The sequence below is a fragment of the Perognathus longimembris genome, chromosome 13 (genome assembly GCF_023159225.1).
Source record: "Perognathus longimembris pacificus isolate PPM17 chromosome 13, ASM2315922v1, whole genome shotgun sequence".
In the NCBI taxonomy this organism is placed as follows: domain Eukaryota; kingdom Metazoa; phylum Chordata; class Mammalia; order Rodentia; family Heteromyidae; genus Perognathus; species Perognathus longimembris.
Genome location: NC_063173.1, coordinates 53172343 through 53192774, shown reverse-complemented (window position 1 = coordinate 53192774; position 20432 = coordinate 53172343). Strand labels below are relative to the sequence as shown.

The 20432-nt window shown below is 38.7% G+C and overlaps 2 protein-coding genes and 1 pseudogene across 2 annotated transcripts; 1 reads left to right on the top strand and 2 right to left on the bottom strand.

Moving 5' to 3' along the window:
* Nucleotides 1-5107: 5107 nt before the first annotated feature.
* Nucleotides 5108-6061, bottom strand: LOC125362596 (olfactory receptor 5B3-like). Its single transcript, XM_048361414.1, has one exon. The coding sequence runs from the start codon at nt 6056-6058 to the stop codon at nt 5108-5110; it is 951 nt and encodes a 316-aa protein (XP_048217371.1). The 5' UTR covers nt 6059-6061.
* A 5975-nt stretch (nt 6062-12036) lies between these two features.
* Nucleotides 12037-17000, bottom strand: LOC125361490 (olfactory receptor 5B12-like). Its single transcript, XM_048359993.1, has 2 exons — nt 16112-17000; nt 12037-12074 (listed from the first exon to the last, which is right to left on the bottom strand). Exons 1-2 carry the CDS (start codon nt 16998-17000, stop codon nt 12037-12039), a joined length of 927 nt encoding a protein of 308 aa, XP_048215950.1.
* Nucleotides 17001-17979: 979 nt separating this feature from the next.
* Nucleotides 17980-19933, top strand: LOC125362595 (annotated as a pseudogene).
* Nucleotides 19934-20432: the final 499 nt, after the last annotated feature.

Below are 20432 nucleotides of genomic sequence, written 5' to 3'. Positions count from 1 at the left end.
CTTCCAAACTTATTAGTATAGGTCTAAGGACTATGTTATTATTGTTATTTTGTGGAAGAGTTCTTTGCCTCCTCCTTATTTGCAGAATAAGCTTGATAAAATTATGCCTGTAATGTAATTTACAAATTGTGATTATAAATAACACACAAACAAGGTCTATAAGGCATCTTATGGACAGGTTATTAATTGTCTATGAATATGCTTTTTTTAAGGTATTGGAATTTGTATTCAGATGCTCAGGTATTTTTTTTTTTAACCATAGAGCCATGTCCCCAGCCCTAATTTTTTGCTCAGTATTGTAGAGGTAAGCTCTTTCTTTCTGTCTGCATGCCTTCATACAATCCATCTATGTCAGGCTTCCCAGAGTTAGGCAAACAGGCATACACCACCCCGGCACCCCAAACAGAGCTTTGTTGAGAAGGCAGTCACACAAACTTTCTTTTTTTCTGCCTGAGATAACTTTAAACTGTGATCCCAACTATCCTATCTCAGTCTCTCATGTAGTTAGAATTGCAGACATTAGACACCAGTGCCTGGCTAATCAATGGAGAATATATTTTTCCTTGTTTCCAGACCATGGCTGAAGTTTCAAAGAAAATCTTCAGTTCAGAAGAGGACTTGTATGTACTAACAACAAGTGATATTCAAATGAATAAACGATGTCTAGCAGAGTGTAAAATGAAATGAACCCCTCCTAAAGCTACCTGGCCCTGACTCAGGTTGAGATTTAAGAGGCAAATTCAGGGATCTGGAGAGACTCAGACAGGGTTGGAGATCTCTGGAGATTTTTCCCATGAGAATATTTGCAGATCTCATCTTGCTTTCCTAGGGAGAAGCAATTAAATAGTGTCTGAGATAGAGTTATTTATTTTTAGTAGGAACACATGCTTTGTTCACTTATTTTTTCAAAAACTTCTAATTAATGCATAATTTGCATACACTGATACCTAGAGTTTAATATGTATAGTTCTAATAATTTAACCAATGTGTTCTATTGTATTTGCTACCACCCTTGCCTCAAGAAATTAATCTTCTCTTAGATAAACCTCTCTTCCACTGCTCATGATATCAATAAACTTCTCTGTTGTTATTTTGAAAGAATATTACTTTTCTATAGTACTCTTATGTTCTAGAATATATTGTTTTTGAATCTGGCACATGTTTAATTAAGGCTCATACCTAGTTTCACCTATCTCATATTGAACTTTTAAAAAATCATACAGTGGGTTTCTAGTAGGTAGATATTAGAAATTATTCCATACTGAAATTAAGAAAATTGTGTTGCTTTTAATATTTTGTGGTTGTAAATAAGGCTGATTTACTCACTGTTCAAGGCTTTTCAAAGGGACGTACAAGTAAATTAAACCTTCAGACTTTTTTTTAAACCAATTAATGTTATCATTACATCTCTGGCCAGAGAATGAATTTCTCTGAGAAAAGGGAGGGATTTATTTTTGTCCTTTGCACAGTTGCCTCAGTCCACATTCCGAAGCAAATTTATCACACCTTTCCCAAAGGACATGTGGTTAAACATTTGTCCTGTAGCTGGGCTTTCAGTTCACATATAAGGAAGGATTTTAGTCTTTCATTTGAAACAAAAATTGCTGTCTTGTTATTCTCATAGAATTTTCAACATGATTATGGCCCTGAATATACCATTTGTCTACTTAGGTCAAATATTAATATTAATTATTCATACAGTTTAGTGGAAGACAATACAAGATTTAGTGTCATTGGATTAATCTGTTTGCTTACTGTCATGCTTATGTCCCATTTCTACAAAGGACATATAATAGTTCCTCATAATAAGTGACATGAATTGCTATGTTGGTTGAACTGTTGTCAGGAAACTCAGTCATGAGAAGCAGAGAAGCCACCACTTAAGAGGCCAAATTGTGAGTCTTCATTGGAGAGGTGGAGCACATCTGGTAGACTCATATTTCAAAGCAGCCCCATATGTAGCTAGCACAAAGCTTACAAGGCCAACCACATCATGTGTGAGGAATTAATCCTAACATAAGTGTTACATCTAGGGAAACAATCAGGGGGAAACCAAGGGCCAATTATCTAGGGGAAGCATAGACGCAGTCTCCTTCCTTCATTCCCCACTGGTTTTAGGTACGTGAAATAGAATTACTGATTTTTGGGGGCCTAGGCTGCATTTTGGAGCCTTAGAAAAGTGCAAAGGATCAGGGCAATACCGAAGTCTGAGCTGCAGCAAATCTGAAGTGGCTTGTGTCTTCCCTCCTTGAATCATCAGGCTTCAGTCGCATGTGAAGGAGCCAGGCAGGGATCCCATCTACCTCCATCCCCGAAGATAGGCCCATTGGCTCATCCTAAGTTTTCATCCCTCTTCAAAGTCTATGGAAGTAAATACAACCAAAGAGAGTCAGGAACTGTTAGAAATATAACCAAAAGAACCAAGGAAATGAATGCTTCCAGGAGGTAAAAATGAAAAAAAATGAGCCACATAGGAGAGCTGTGTGCAATCAGACATTCATGAGGCGCTTTTAACAACTGACAAGTAGGGAAAAGAAACAATCCATGAATTTGAAGGTAAATCAGTTGCAGTAATTTTGAATGAAGAGCTTAAAAGAAAAAAGGAACCTTTGTTTTAAACAGAGCACATGAGATGTATTGCATGTCACTATGTGTAACAACATAGGTGTAACTGGAATATCTGAAGGAGTGACGGAATACTGATAAGAACAAGGATAACTTTTGAATGAGCATGTCCCCAAATGTGAATTTGGTGAAAGTAACCCTTTCAATAAGTTTAACAAACTCAAGAAGGATAAATACAGATAAATAACTCCAAACAAATTTTAATCAAGTTGCATACAGTGGAAGAGAAGCTTATAAAAAAGTAGCCTATTGTAAGAAACAAACAACTTGAGACATGGTTTTATCTATCAGACTAGGGAGATGAGAATTCAGGATACTAGTACAGAGACTGTCTTTGGAAGATAGAGCAGAAGAGCAGTAGGAACAATGAAAACTGACAGGTGCAGAGACACAGAAATGTAACAGAATAAATTGAGAAACAGTCTGCACTTCTGACCCTGCTTTCCCAGTAGGAGGGAAAACCAAAACCTCCACCATGAGATAAACTAGGTAGTTTTCATGTCTGATTTGCAGCATATCTTAAGGGTATCTTGTGTTTCTTCTGACAAATAATATCATGTTTATATTGTACAGGAAACTCTACATTTCAGTTAATTTTATAATTAATGTGTATATTGTAATTTCTGAAATATAATCAGACATGAATCCTCTCAATGGTTTCATATTCATTGTTTCATTATGAAGCAGGAAATAATACACATGCTACTAGCCACTTGATGAGACATTACTTCCCTTTAAAAGTATGGGGTAGTGTGAAATGTTCCATGGTGATGGAGTATTTAGGAAATTATTTTGTCCCAAAGTGAGAGAGAAATGTGAGTGACAATGTAAGGAAAAAAATGCTTTAGCAAATCCAGTCTACCTCCTATGTTGGATTGAATGCTGAATGTGAAGTTGATTTTATTATGCATGCATGCCCATCAGAGTGATTGTTTTTCAACAATTAACATGTACTTATTTTATTCATTTATTTATCAAATATTTGTGGAGAGTCTATGGTAAAATATTCAGGAACTGATCTTGAGGTTGTGAATAAAAACATGTCATGCCACTGCTCTTGTGGAAATTTACATTCTAGTTTGGGTAGAAACAGGTAAACAAAAAAAGAAAAAAGGAAGCAAACACATTGTAGGTAAAGGTTGATAAAATCTATAAAAAATAACAATCTCATGAAGATGAAAAAATATCAATAAGGACTCTGTGAAAAGGTCAAAGAGAAGGAAAGACCTGAATGGAGTGAGAGGCTCAATCTCATAAGCATGGTTGGTGCTCCAAAGAAATGTCAGGGAAATTAGTGGGAAAGAGTAGAAGTCTGTTGGGGGGAGGAGGGCAGAGAGGGGTGGCAACACAGACTATAACTCAAGGAACAAACAACAAATGAATGACCAGCATCATCAGCTCTAACACATTTGGTGAAAGGAAAATTGAATGGAGAAGGATGAGGTAAGAGAGAACAAGAGAAGGGTATCTTCTAAGTAAAACACAACAGATGCAGGTGCAAAATACCATGGTGAAATTCTTTAGTACAGTTGGCATACACTTAAAAAAATGAATGACAGCAAAGTAAAGTAGGCTATGTTGCGGGGGTGGGGGGTGGCTGTCAGGGTAGGGAAGAGGGATGGAAAGGATAAATGAAGGTGAATATAATTGAAACATGCTATATGCACATATGAAAATAGAGCAATGAACTTCATTAAATTGTCTTAGGAAGAGATGAAGGCAGTATTAGAGGGGATGATGTTGAGGAGATATATAATATGCATATATGGAGATGTCACAACAATCCCCACCCCCTTGTACAACTAATGGATACTAACTAGTAGATGCCTAAAAGAAAAGTCTGACAGAGTCAACAACAAAGTCTACATTCCCAAACCCTTGCCCAGCTCTCTAGGTCATGTTGTCTTTCTGGTTGATATCTCCACATTTTCTGGAATTTGTAACCGACATTTAAATTAACTCTTATGCACTCTGCACTTTGAGGTAAAGTTGGTTGCAAAAACAACTTGAAAAGTCTGCAGGCACTACTCCCTTTTGGACCCAAAGCACCCAAGAGACACTCTCTCATCCCCCAAACTCTGCAATGTCTCTCCAGAAAGGGAATTTAAGTGACATTTCTGCGTATCCTTATTTTTTATTGTAATTGCTGCTTAACAGCATTTAGTTTTTTGCTTTTCACTTTTCTTCCTTTTTTTTTTTGCCTTTTTGCTTTGCAAATGAGTTTTACTAAGCAGAGCCTATTATAAAATGATGTAAAATTTAGCAACTGTTTATAGTAAGTCTGCTTGGAATTGAAGAATAATTTTTATTTAAGGATAGGTCAAATTCTTCAGAACCAAAAAAAAAAAATCAAAATATAGCTCCTAAGACATTTCTACAAAAAGAAGCCCTTTAACTTCAGTGCAAATATCAAATATAATTCCATATGTGGAAAATATCCTAGAGTTATATGTGAAGTAATTAAGATGGTAGAAAATTAAAATCATAACCCTAAAGATTTCCTTTGCATCCACAAAATGAATGCACTCTTGAGATTAAAAAATGCACATTTAACCTCCTTATTCCTCAGGCTGTAGACCATAGGGTTGAGCATGGGGATGACCGTCGTGTAAAACACGGATGCGACTTTGTCGGTGTCTGAGTGGGCCGTGCTGGGCTGCAAGTACATGAAGATAACAGTGCCGTAGAAAATGGAGACCGCGGTGAGGTGAGAGGCGCAGGTAGACACGGCCTTCCGGTGTCCCATGGCTGAACCCATCTTTAGAATGGTAATAAAAATGAACATGTAGGATATACAGATAACAAGGAGAGCAAGAAATATATTGAAGGTCACGACAGAGACAAGAATGAGCTCACTCATACGTCTGTCAGAGCAAGAGAGAACCATGATGGAGGGAATTTCACAGAAAAAGTGACGGACCACGTTGGACTTACAGAAAGAGAGACTGAACGTGTCCCCAGTGTGGATGGAGGCATTCAGGAAACTAATGACATAGGAGCTTATGATCATCCAAGTACACACATTCATTGTCATAGTGGTGGTATAATGGAGGGGCTTACACACTGCCGCATAGCGATCGTAGGCCATTGAGGCCAACAGGTAATTTTCCACAGTAGCAAAGCCTGAGAAGAAGAACACCTGAGCAGCACAAGCATTGTAAGAGATGACCTTGTCTCCCATGAGGAGTCCAGCCATGACCTTAGGAGTGACAGCTGAAGAGTAACAGAAGTCCACCAGAGAGAGATGACCAAGGAAGACATACATGGGGGTGTGGAGATGAGAGTCCAAGACAATCAGGAAGACCATTCCCAGGTTCCCAAGAAGTGTGATGAAGTAGATGATGAGGAAGGTGATAAAGAGGGGGACCTGCAGGTCTGGGTCATTGGTCAGTCCTAGCAGGATGAACTGGGTCACATCTGTCCTGTTCTCCATCAGTATGATCCAACAATCTCCAGATGCTCTGTAGCCATAAAACAAAAGGAATAGAACGATGAGAAGATCAAATGGACATTGTAAAATATGAGATGTATTCTTTCACTGAAGTAATAATTTGCATTTCAAGGTTTCATGGAATCAGAATAGCTTGCTTCGGAATCCAGTCCAGCGCATCCATTATGTATTGAGCCCTCGCCGTTTAAAGGATCATGTACACAACCCACAATTGTTATACATCTATTAACTGAGATATGGACAATTGTAACTGGATGACAATGACGTGCCTAGAAAAGTCTATCTACTAGTTCACTTCTCCATGTGATATTTCCTGTTGCTCACCCTTAAAAAAACAGCTATGGTTTCATAGTGAAATTGCTACTCTACTCAATATGGTAAGTTTGTTGGCTGTTACCACCAGGAAAAGTGTAAACAGTAAAGGATGAATAATTGATTCATATTTGCATATTTATTAGATGTCAGTGTTGGGCTCCAAATACACACCACTCTTTCACCCATGTTGAATTGTTCCTAAATCTCAGGGTTTAAATTGTATTTAAACTAAGTTGAATGTAACAGAATCTGTAATTAATCCTTTGATTCAAACTTGATATTTGGAATTTTACAGTGAATCAAAGAAATGATTGATGTTGGGGTGATGTCCTGTTGCTCAACATGTATTCTTAGAGGTAAAACAAGGAGAAATGTAGAAAGGTGAGAAGTCATTCCTCTTTCAACGACAAAACTGTTCCAAGTGAATTAACAAGCTCTGAACTGTGTTACAAGTGTCCCTTACTACCACCTGTTTATCATGACTACACACACATTTATATTGAAATGGTCAAAACCATGGCCTTTTGATTAGCTGGAAGATTTTGAGGCAAGCACTCTTGCCACTAGGCCATATTCCCAGCCCTAGGTGGAAGATTTTGATACATCATAGTATATCTTAATGTGTAGGAGGTATGGTAGATAATGGGCTGGGAGCATGGTCCACCTGTACCACCTGTACCACCTGTAACAATTGTGAATAAATTCATACCATCAGGTAGAGCAGGCATAGCTCTTATGCTCTTGCCACATCCACCCTAGGAATCAGTCTTTACCTAACTATGCTGAACATTATATTTCTACCTGTGACCTGGATATATATTAATGTAGTTTGCTTTCAAGTATTATTCTGTTAAATAAGATCTTACATAAAAGATGATACAATTCTTGCTGTCAAGCACAGCCTTCTGAGAGCTAGCTGGAACATTATTGCTCAGGTGAGAAAATGTGTTGGTTTGATTGACGTAAGTTCTGATATTCAGGGATCTGGCTACAGGTTTAGTGTAAATAGCCACCAAAATCATCTGTGCAATCTATTTCTCTGTCTAACCTTTCACCAAACATATACATCACACTCCTGAAATCCCATGAGGCTGTTCTTTAAAATTTTTCTTCCTTGCCATCTATATTTTAGTTTGGAATGAGCAAGTCTCCTGCCTTTAGATCTGATTCTTTCTCATTACTTATCAGGCATGGTCATATCACAGAAATAAAGCTTTGAACGTTGGTTGAACTTGATGGAGTGTCTTTAGTTTACAAATTTATTTAGATGGAAATTCCCACTTGGCAATAAATTTTATTTGAACCTGTTCTCACGAAGCAATCCTACGTAAATTCTTCTATTTTAACTGAAAAATTTGGAAGGATATCTATGTAAACCTAACCCACTTCCCACAATCTTTCTCTTAGGCTTTTGTAACTTCAATTCATGAGCCATTCCTATAAAGACATTTTGCTTTCCAATCTTAATACACACACACACACACACACACACACATGCACACACACATTTTCATGGTTAGTATATATAGTCCTTTATAAACAATGATATTGGATTTATATGCAGATCACCTGTGTGTTGTGAGTATGTATATGACATATACATATATATATAAAGTAGACAGAATTATTATTACTTTATGAATAAGATAACTCAGTATTTGAAGTAAGTTGATGATTGTCTGAACTTTTAAGATATATATGACAAGATTACCTATCTCAGGTAATTTGAAGATTGCATCTATAAGCAATGAATCATAGAGGCTTAGATAATAACTCACAATCGGCGTAGTATCTTGTGATTACCACTGCTGCATTTGTTCACCCTGCATCCCATACAGCTTGTGAGTGTGTACAGGAGAGAGGGACTGAGAGAGAGCAAGGGAACAGAAGACACTGTATGGAAGGAAATGTAGTCATTACTTGACTCATGTAATGGTAATCCTTCGGTATACCACCTCTATAATAACGATAAAGTAAATTAATTATTTAAAAAAGAAGGAATGGATGTATTCTGACTCCAGGAACAGACTCACCTCTAAAAAGTAAAATGTTCTGTTTTAATACTGCAATTGACCTACTTAGCAGAAATATAACTAAATTTAGTTTTTTTTGTGTTTTTTTTTGGCCAGTCCTGGGCCTTGGACTCAGGGCCTGAGCACCGTCCCTGGCTTCTTCCCGCTCAAGGCTAGCACTCTGCCACCTGAGCCACAGCGCCCCCTCTGGCCGTTTTCCATATATGTGGCACTGGAGAATCGAACCAAGAGCTTCATGTGTAGGCAAGCACTCTTGCCACTAGGCCATATTCCCAGCCTAAATTTAGTTTTGTTTTTTTTTAAAGAAATATACTGTTTATCTGACTAACAGAACTCTAATCCCTCTCTACATCACCTTTTTAATAATAATAAAAATGCACTAGAGGGAAAAAAAAGTCCTGAAAATAGCTAAAGTAATTTTTTCCCTATGCATTTGAGAATTTAATTTTCTGAATACTTTAATAATAAAATGCATTATACAAACATGTACACAGGGAATAATTGTACTACTACTACTAATATGAGCCCATTGTCTAACTTTAGAAATTTCATTAACTTTGAGGCTTCTGGTTTACTTCTCCCCAATAATAATCTGCTTCATTCTTCCCAGAGGTATTCGTGAGCCTTACTTCTGTTTTGATGTCCTTCATTTTCATTATAGTTTTGCCACTTACCCAATTATAAACTATGTTTTAGAGTTCTGCTTCTGAAATGTAAATAAATGAAACATGCTATGTGTTCTTTATAAAAAAGTAAAACAACTCATGAAGCCTTTATTATTTAAAAGCCATGATTTTTTGTTTTTGAAGCTGTCCCTGACCATAGATGAAGGCTCACTGCAAAGCCTCAGGTCAAAGGCCTGAGTGTACTTACAATGATTCTCATCCAGTGAATAAATGATTTCCAAGGATTATGGCATGTGGGAATCTCTTCTAAAAGGATATGATGTTGAGATTTCAGAGGCTGCTAATATATGGATTTCTGGAGAGAATTTCATATGAAGTCTTTGGAGACTCCCCCACATGAGAATATTGAATATTTTTCACCTTGCTGTCCTAAAGAAGAATCAATTAAGCTGCCTACAGGGATTAAACTGGTTGCTACTTAAATGTTTTAAATTCATTTTAATTGGTAAATAAAAATAGACATATTAGTGATACACTAGTATTACACTGTGTTCTGTTTAAAACAGTGTATAACATACCTATTAGTGACACAATGATAACATAGTGGGTTACATTTAAATCATATTAAACATGTTTATCTTCTCAAATTTTTGTTTTTTTTTGGTGCAAAGGTTCAAAAATCATCCATTCTAATTTTTGAAAAGAATGCACATCACTATTGTTGACAGAGTACTGTTCTAAGAAGTAGCTTCTTGCACTTACCTACCTTACTGTAACTTATCAATGGATCAGCTTTTCCCATTGTTTTCCTTGGACACCTTCTGATAACCAATGTTCATATGTCAAATACTATGTGATTGAACTTTCCTAGAGGTTACAGCATACCTGTACCTGACCTAAATGCTGTTTTATTGTTATTTTTATTGTACAAATAGTATTCACATACTTGGAAACAATGTACTTTGTGTGCAGACAGTGGGATTTGAACTCCACTTTTCATGCTTGCTTTCATTTGCGGGTTCAGTTGGTGCTTTACCACTTGAACCACATCTCCAGCTTCACTATTTTGCTGAGTATTTTGGCCTTGGAGTCTTACAGACTTTTCTGCCTAGGCTGACTTCAAACCCCGGACCCCTGGGTCTCAGCCTGCTAACAAGGTGTGAGTAGGCATAAGCTCACAGGAATGAGCCATTGTGTGTGTGTGTGTGTGTTTGTGTGTGTGTGCATGTGTGTGTGTGTGTGTGTGTGTGTGTGTGTGTGTGTCAGTCCTGGGACTTGATCTCAGGGCCCAAACACTATCCTTGAGCTTTTTCTTGCTCAAGGCTAGTGCTCTACCCCTTGAGCCACAGCCCCACTTCTGACTTTTTTGGTGCTTAATTGGACATAAGAATCTCACAGACTTTCCTGGTGGCTGGCTTCACTCTGCACTCCTCCCATCCCGGCTTCCTGAGTAGCTAAGTTTACAAGTGTGAGCAACTGGCCCCTCGCTTGTACTGTGGCCTTCAAATAATTTTCTATACTACATGGAAAAGGGTTTTAAGTGATACTTCCATACAAACAATGATCTACTTTAGACACATTTTTATTTATTTATTATTCTATCTCCTGCATTTTAAAACTCTCTTTTGAAAAACAACAACTCTCTTTTGATGGCTTTCCTTATTTTATTTCCAGACATGCATATAAAATGTTGTAATCACATTCATCAACTCATAACACTCTCCTTTTAGGCTCTCCCCATTCCTCTAGATCTCCATTAAATACTCTCCATTTTTATGTCCAGAGGATTTTTCTCCTTTTCTGAAAAAAGGAAGATTTATATCCTAATATAAGAGAAAACATGCAGGATTTGCATTCGAAGAGACTGACTCATTTGGCTTAACATGGTGGTCTCCAGTTCCATCTATTTTCCTGTGAATGACAATTTCACCATTCATTATGGATGAACAGCACACATGCACACACACACACACACACACACACACATTTTCTTTATCCATTAAAGAGTTGACAATCTTTATAGCCTATCCATTGTGAACAAGGCTGATTTAAACACAGATATCTCTATTTTATACACACTTACATACTTTTACATTGGTGCCTACAGTGGTATAAAAGGATTAAATAGCACTTCTATTTTCAACAACCATAGTGGTTGCACTGATTTACATTCCCACTAACAATATTTAAAAGTTCCTTATTTTTCCTCCATAGCTTTACCAGCATTTATTTGTGTTTTGTTTGCTATTTTCTTTTTACTATTAACAAACATTAATTTTGAACCATAATTCCAGCTTCATTAGTATTAACAAACATTAATTTTGAACCATAATTCCAGCTTCACTATTTTGCTGGGTTTTTTGTTCTTACATTAACAGCCTGTCCCTGGTGGATCACATTTATAATCCTAGCTACTCAGGAGGCTGAGATCCAAAAATCACAATTTGAAGTCAGCCCAGACAGGAAACTCCCCGTGAGACTCTTTTCTCTAATGAATCACTCAAAAACAGGAAGTGGATCTGTCGCTCAAAGTGCCATGAGCAAAATAGGTCAGGGACAGTGATAAGCCCTGGATTAAAACCCTACGACTGTCAAAATAATAGAGATTCATTAATACTTCAAGTTAACTTCAAGATAACTATCTTTAAATAATTGTTCAAAGACGTTTCAATTCAACATGTCAATTTATGAGTACAATACACCTTGATTGGTGTCACCCCTTTGTCATTCTGCTCCCCTCATCTGTCCCCACCCCACCCATCCACTCAGAAGTTGTCCAGAAGCTTTTTTACTTTGGTACTACCCTATTTATCAATTTGCACTCTTTTTTTTTCTTCCAAATTTTATTATCAAACTGATGTACAGAGAGGTTACAGTTTCATATGTTAGGCATTGGATACATTTCTTGTACTGTTTGTTACCTCATCCCTTATTCCCCCTCTCTCCTCCCCCTTTCCCTTTCCCCCCCATGAGGTGTTCAGTTCACTTACACCAAACAGTTTTGCAAGTATTGCTTTTGCAGTTGTTTGTCTTTTTTTTTTTTTACCCCGTGTCTCTCGATTTTGGTATTCCCTTTCAATTTCCTAGTTCTAATACCAGTATAGACAGTTTCCAATATACTCAGATAAGATTACAGAGATAGTGTAGATACAACCACAGGAAGGTGATACAAGAACATCATCATCAATAGTAGAAGATACAGCTACACATAAGACGTTGGAAGTAGTTACAACTGTGATATAACAATCGTTTCCATAACATGGAGTTCATTTCACTTAGCATCATCTTATGTGATTCAATTTGCACTCTTAATTTTTGAGTCAAATGAATTGTATTCAGAAAGTCATTGCTTATGTTCATATTTTCTCCTATTTTCTGCTTTCTTGTAAGCACTTTCAGGTCTTAAGAACTTTGCTCAATTTTTATTTTACAAGGTGAGAGATTGGTACTTTTCCTTTTCTTTTGAGTTTTTGTGCAGGGTGAGACAGAATCTTAGTTTTTGTCTTGTACAAGTGGATATCCAGTTTACCTAGCACCATTTACTAAAAGGATACGTATTGCTAGTATCTTCGTTAAGAATATGATGATTGTAGCTCTGTTGACTTATTTCTTGCTATTCTATTTTATTTATTCCATTGCACTATATTTGTGTTTTTCAGGACTATAAATTGTTCTTTCAGTACAGAATTGTTTTGCCTTTTTGTGATCTTTTGTGCTTTCAATTATTTTGTCTTATTTTTTCTACTTCTATGGAAAATAGCATCAAAACTTTGATTAATCAAATTGCATTGAATGTATAGGTTGCTTTATGGGAATTTTCTACCATCTAGTGTCTTCCTCAGTATCTCTCTTCAATGTCTGATAGGTATTTTTGCATTGTTTTGGCATTGTCAGGGCTTAAATTCAGGGCTTCATGCTTGCTATGACTGACACCATGCTCCTTTTTAGCTTTAATTATTTTTTGTGGGGGGGGGGTAGGATCTTCCATTTGTCCTTTAACTGTGATCCACCTAGCTATGCTTCCATGTAGCTGAGATTGCAAGTGTCCATAACTACATGTGGCTTATTTGTGGAGATGAGGGGGTGGGGATGGTCACTAGCTCTTTGCACAGACGGGCACTGATCCACAATCTCTATATCCCAAATCGTTAGGCTTAGAGTTGTGTTTCATTAGGTCAGCATCATTGCAGAGGCTTTTCACCTTGTTGCTTAAACTTATCCCTAGGTACTTTATTTTGAGATGATCTTCTTCATGTTTAACTTAGCATCTTCTAAGATATGAATGGTTTATATACCATATTTACAGAATTTGGGAATTTTGGTTCTGTGTAAGTCATGTTTCTTCTTGCTCAGTTACACTTATTTCTTTCAGATTTCTTATGTGGCATGTCTAATGGGCATGTGTATTTTGATTTTCTGATAAATATTTTCATATCTTTGTCATCCCTAAATGATGGATTTTTTTTCAGTTGTCAGGATCTCCCTTTGGTTCTGAGAGAAGCTCTTGGTACTCTGTGGCCGCTACAGTTTCTGTTGAGATGTCTGCTAAGCAGCACATTGGAACACACTCTTGTGGGGTGTTTCTTCACTTGCTGTTTCTAGAATCTTTTAGGTATTTTCAACTTTGAAATTTTGATTACAAGGTACATTGGGGTCAACTTCATTGAGTAAACTGATAATTTTTGGGATTCCTACATACTGATACACACATACATATATATGCATATACATGTCTATTATCTTACTCTAAGTTTAAGAAGCTTTCTGTTATTATTTGTTTGATGCAGAGTTATACTTCTTTGGCTTTCTCAACATCTTCTTGAACCTCAGTAACTTGAGCATTTTCTCTATTATTCTTGTCTCAATATTCTCATGATTTAATCCTTTTCTGTTTTTTTTTTCTCTTTTGAATTGAAGATTTTAAATAACCTGTTTTCAAGCTCACCAAATACTTTTTTAAGCTCTGTCTTGATTCGATTGATACCTTCTATTAAGTTTCTAATCTCATAATATATTTTTAAGATTAAGGATTTCTCTTTGACTCTTTAAATTTCTACTATCATCTCTCTTACAAGTTTCTGTTGTAGAGCACTGAAATATTCCTCCATTTTTTCATCTCATTAAGTTTTCCAAAGAGGTATTCCCTATCCAAGGTCATGTCCACATGTAGCCCTCAGTAGTGTGTGGTCGCAGGGTGCTCCAAACCCTCCAAGGAAGACACAGATGCGTGGGCCCCTGGAGAAGCCTCAGGGGCATTCTGATTTATTCAAATCAAGGGGCCAGGAGTTATACCCCAAAGACGGGCACAGGAGAGGGGCCCCTGATTGGTCCCAAGGGCTGTCCCTCAAGTGATGTCGGGGGACTTTCTTTCTGGGCGGAGACCCAGCCCCCCAAGGGTTCGGTTCTGGGGTCCCCAGCCATCAGACACGTGCTCGACCCCAGGGGCAGGGGCTGCCTTGCTTCTCTTCTGGTTGAAGTCGGAAGGTGGGAGGGACTACCTTCCCCAGTCCCAGGGCTGGGGGAAGGGCAGCGTCTCTAAGGGAGCCCTAGTTGCCCTTCCCCCCTTAAGGCCAAGCTAAATCCCCAACAGGTAAGGTTTCCTATGGCTTTTATGCTTACTGGAATTCAATGGTCTATGAGTATTGATGTGTTCATTATTTATTCCTATCTATCCAATAAGCCTTCGTGTATTCCTATGTTTCCAGAATTTTAAGCAGGTTGCTTAACTTCCCTGAGCCTGTAGGCATCTCTCTCTCTCTCCCGTCCTCCCTCCATCTTTCCTCCCTCCCTCCCCCCCTTCCTCTTTCTTGCCCTGGATGATACCCAGGTTTATATCTATCAGTGGTCTTCTATTGGAATGTTGTCACTGTTTCAGTACTAGATGACAACTTAAGTGAAAGTTTGTCCCAATCCACAATGATGTGTTGTTCAGCATGATTCAGGGGAGTGGCTAGACAAATAAGTCCATCCTTATAAGACTTTCTGATGGCAGTGTTGCCCACATTCCTTAGCACTTTTGATTTGTCTGTGGAAAGGCACTTCAGGAGCGTGTCTGGTTTTGCAAAGAATCACCATGGGTGGAACAGCCACTGGTTCCTGTGCGACAGCTGTGGCGACTAATGTTGCGGTCCACAGCCTGATAAAACTAGCCATGTACTGGGAAAAGACAAAATTCACACTACAGTGGCTAATATTTAAAATGGTCATCCCTTTCTGTGTGAAAATTGCCACATATACATAGAATTTTTAAGATAATGTTTCACTAATATGGAAGGTCATCTGAGCAAAACAATTGCCAATATAACACAGAGCCTGGGATCATGAAAATTATGCATACATTCAAGGTGTTATGCATTCCTATAAAGAGGCATCAGAAGGATTTAAATTCTCATCTGTAACTCATTGTGAGGATAAGTATAATAGGAAAGAAAAATTAAGAATTTAATAGACCAGAGCATTGAAAATACATTTCAACACACACACATACATACATATACATGTGCAGGTTAGTAATGTTAGGTAAATACAAAAATTGCTAATTGATCATTAAGCGAAGTAGAAAGTTCCCTGGTCACACAGAACATGGAATACAGAATTAATCTATATATTCCAGGAAAATCACAAAGCTTACAAAGGACAGCACAGATATTAACAGAATCTTCTTGGAAGGGAAGACAGAATTCTCACACTGTGAGCTATGTATTTTATTATTTAATATGACCAAGTATGGCTTTGGATATGACCCAGTGGCAGAGTATTTGATTAACATGTATGAGGAGCTGGGAAGAATCTTCAATCCCTCAAAATGAAATAAAATAAAATAAAATAAAAACCACCTAACCAGATTTACCAAAAACTATGAATCACAAAGAAAAAGTTGAAAGTGCAAAAACCACACATTTTAAAGCTGTCACTGTACAGTCTTTTGTGTGAGCCTACATGTTTGTCTTTAATAAATATTATTCTGAGGTAGACCGAAACTTCTTTGATTTAGATTTGCTATACTTAAGCTAAAAACCTTATGTCAGAGTTTAGTTTCCCCATGGCCTTGGTGAAGGCATTCTTAACCTCTTTGTTCCTCAGGCTGTAGACCAGTGGGTTCAACATGGGGATCACCATAGTGTAGAATACAGACGCCATTTTGTCTGTGCCCATCGCGTGACTGGAGCTGGGCTGTAGGTACATGAAGATGCCTGATCCATAGAAGATGGAGACTGCAGTGAGGTGGGAGGCGCAGGTGGAGAAGGCTTTCTGGCGTCCTTCAGAGGAGCGCATCCTTAGGATAGTGATGAATATAAACAGGTAGGAGACCAAGATGACTAGGATGGAAAAGATGTCATTAAAACCCACCACAGAGAAGATAACCATCTCACTAATGGTGGTATCTGAGCATGAGAGGGCTAAGAGGGGAGGGGCATCACAGAAAAAGTGGTCAACCACATTGTCCCTGCAGAAGGAGAGCCTGAAAATGTTCCCAGTATGGATAGAGGCATTCAGGAAGCCACAGACATAGGAGCCTGTGGTCAGAGAGGCACACATATTTGTGGTCATGGTGGTGGTGTAGTGCAGAGGCTTGCACACTGCGGCATAGCGATCATAAGCCATGGCAGCCAGGAGAAAACTTTCAGTGGTGATGAAGCCCACGAAGAAGAAGAACTGTGTGGCACAGGAATTGTAGGACATGATTTTATCTCCTGTGAGGAGTCCTGACATCACCTTGGGGGTGACAGCTGAGGAATACGCAAAGTCCACCAGGGATAAGTTACTGAGGAACAAGTACATGGGCGTGTGGAGACGAGAGTCCAGAATGATCAATCCCATCATCCCCAGGTTCCCAAGGAGAGTGCTGAGGAAGATGAGAAGGAAGATGATGAAGAAGGGGGTTTGGAGTTGTGGTTTATTTGTTAGTCCCACAAGAATGAACTGGGTCACTTCTGTGCTGTTCTCCATTGTAAATTATATGGCTAGCCTGTAGTGATGAGAGAAGAGAGTCAGAATGATGAATGGCAAGCAGATGCTGAGCTCAATTGGCTTGCCTGCCTTGTTTTATTTTAGTTTATCAATGTCTTGTTTTCAAGATCCCCTAGGTATGTCAGGCCTTCTAAGCAAAAGATGGTAGATTAGACACATTCCTCCTTTTAACTCAGTGGATGTTTGGGTAACAAAATGTTGACATAATCTGAAGATGGAATGAAGAGGAACACGGGCAGTCATCACAGAAGGCAAAGAATGACAGTGGAGAGAAATGGCAGAAGAAAAGTGAACATCAGAAAGCAATCCTAGACTTCACCCCAGATTCTATGTCCAGGAAGTAGAGTCTTGAAGCTGAATCCATAATTAAAAACTAAGAAACATACCTGGGTGAATTTATTTTCTAGTTATAATGTAAGTACATACTTCCTATTGGCCTTAATCGAGGTCTGGAGTTTGGTAATACAGTGATTAGTTCTGATACTGTGGCCAGCTTTACTAAAAAAGAACAAAAAGGTATTTTTTCCCCTCCTTTGGTCTCAGACAGATACAATCAAGTGCTATGTGATAGGAAACCTGTTGAAAGGGAACTACTGTGGAAGTTTAGAAACAGGATCAATCAAGACCTAGGGTGCAGGGGGCATCATGCCACAGAATCTGGGTGAGAGATAGAGGACATAAATGGAGTATATGGAAGAACAAGAAATGTATTCATTGCCTTACATATGAAACTGTAACCCCTCTGTACTTCAATTTGGCAAGAAAGGGGAAAAAAAGAGAGTTTCTGATGTAGTTCTGCGGAGGAGTTTAAACAGCAAGAAGCTCCAGGCACTGAAGATCATGGCGGTTGAAGGCCTCATGGTGGCATGGAGCCAATGCTTGAGTATTGTAGTGGAAACAGAGCCCTAAGCCTGTTGGTACTATACTCCTTGGCATCTGTAGCCTGCCCATTTTGGACATGTGCCTTGACTGGCTGATGCAACTGAGATCAACAAGCACAGGACCACTCAAATCAGGTAATTTCTATAGCCTCTTCCTCTTGCAGGCAGGTGAACTGCTGGACTGGGTCTCCAAACACAGACACAGCTGCAGGAAGAGCCTTGTGTGGACCTTTCGCTTCTACGTGAGACTGAGAGTCCCAGGAGCAGGCTTTCTTTTCTTTTTCATTTATATCACGTAATATACATACATTTACTCTTAGGGTTTCCACCGCAGTGTTTTGATATAACAATGTCTGATTGAATGCCACATAAGGAATAGCAAAATGTTTAAGCCTAAACTCTCAATCAGTGAAAGGAGATATGGCTGTCCAGATGCTATTTTCTGCTTACCTCTGCCCCTGCAAAGTCATGCCCAAGTTAATTTCACCTAGGTTTGCCTTCTTGTTTGATCATACCCGCAAGATAGTCCAGCAGCTTTATTCTTGAGTCAGGCTTCAGATCCAAAATTCACTTCTTGAAAGAGGGCAAACCTCTTTACTTGAGGACTCTTCAGGGACTTTTCAGTAGTTTTAAAATTCTCTAGAAGCAGGGAAAGGTAGAAAACAATGCTGTTGGCATTGCCATCAGCTAACACATGCCCTAACCCTGGATCTGCCCTTCTGTCTTTTTAGATAAATCATTTAACCACTATGAAACTCAATGTCCTCACCTATGAGAAGGGAATATTAGACAGGTAGCACCCACAGGATTATTCCTGAAGGACTGATGCTTCCAGGAGGAAATAAGCCCTCATGAAATCTTAGCTCTGTTAAAGGGTGATCATAATTATAACCCCATTTTTTATTTTCCCTTGTTGGAGGCTCTTAGAGATATGCTATTTTAGGCAGAAGGAAATTGTTACTAATCAACTCTTAATAGACAAATAGCTAACTTTACAGAGGTCAAAAAGGCTCTTGTCCTTGGGCTGCTTCTGCTAGTGGGACAAATGAACTCACGTGGAGACACTTGGAATATTAAAATGTGTCCATGTGTTGCAGGGGCGGGGTGTGATTCTATAGTCATAGAACTGGTGACAAAATTCCCCCAAGAGGACTCCCACAGGGCTTAGCTCACATCCATAGAGGATAGGTGATTAAAAAGTTCTGTAGCAATCCTTCTTGGTGAGGGAGATCTGGGATTATTTCCATCATATTAATCAATCCTTGTTTTAGTAATGCCTAAATCAAGCCACAGCCTGGCCTTTATGGCTGTAATTTCACTTAAATATTGAGACATAGAAACACAGGTTCTGTCCATTTATTCCCCGGCCATGACACCCAGGGCTGGGCCTCTCACTGGGGATAAAGTCATCGCCTATGGAGGACTCATGGCTCACATGTCCTTTGTGACTTTTGCCATTGTTGACTGTTGGTTGCTTGCCATCACCATCTTTGATCCTCACACTGCAGTATGTATGCCTTTACATTACACCTCCACCATGACAACCAGCCTGTGTGTTCTCATGGTGACAGGCTGCTAGGTCTGGGGCATTGTAGAGTCTGCCATCCACACTGGTTCACCTTTACCCTGTCCTTCTGCTGATCCTATGTGGTCCTTTCTCTGTGATATTCCCCCCATTCTGGCCCTACCATGCTCAGGTACCTATATGAATGAGATTGTGCTCTTTATCTCTTGACCTCCTATCTGTTCATACCCATTGCCATCTTGAGGATGCACTCAGCAGAGCAGAAGAAAGCATTCTCTACCTGTGGGTCTCACCTCACCACTGTGGCCATATTCTATAGAACTGTAATCTTTATGTACTTGAAGCCCAGCTCTAGTCACTCTATGGACAAGGGCCAGATGCTGTTGATGTTCTACACAATCGTCATTCCCACGTTGAGCCCCATTGTCTATGTTTTAAGAAACAAAGGAGTGAATCATGCATTCAAGAAAGCCATTGAGAGAATAAAGACTCTATTTAGTACATAACTTTAATCAAGTCGACTACACAACTTGTGCATCTGTGTATCTAGTTATCTATTGATATGTAACAAGCGAGCCCAAAATTTACAAGTGTAATACAGTGATTTGTTATTTTTTTTAAGTTCTATGGATGGTGTGGCTCCTTTGTTATTTTTATCTGGGTTCACTCATGATGTTGAGTATGTTCAAGAAGATCACCTGATATTGAAGGTCCAAGATGTTCTCATTTACAGTTCTGGATGCTGATGTTGGCTGTTGTGTAGATCAGCTTTGTACATTTGCCTATAATTGTTTATTCTTCAAAGGCTGGGCTAGCTTTCTTAAATGACATCTATAGGCTAGTATCTTCATAGTCTGACAATTAAACGGAAAAGTCTTTGAGGTGCATGCTCATAAATGCATTCTACTTCTTCTACCATATTATACTGGACAAGGTATAGCAAAGGTGTGGCACAGGCTGGTAGCGGCCGAAATCTCAGTGAGTCAGGAGGCAGGCATCAAGAGG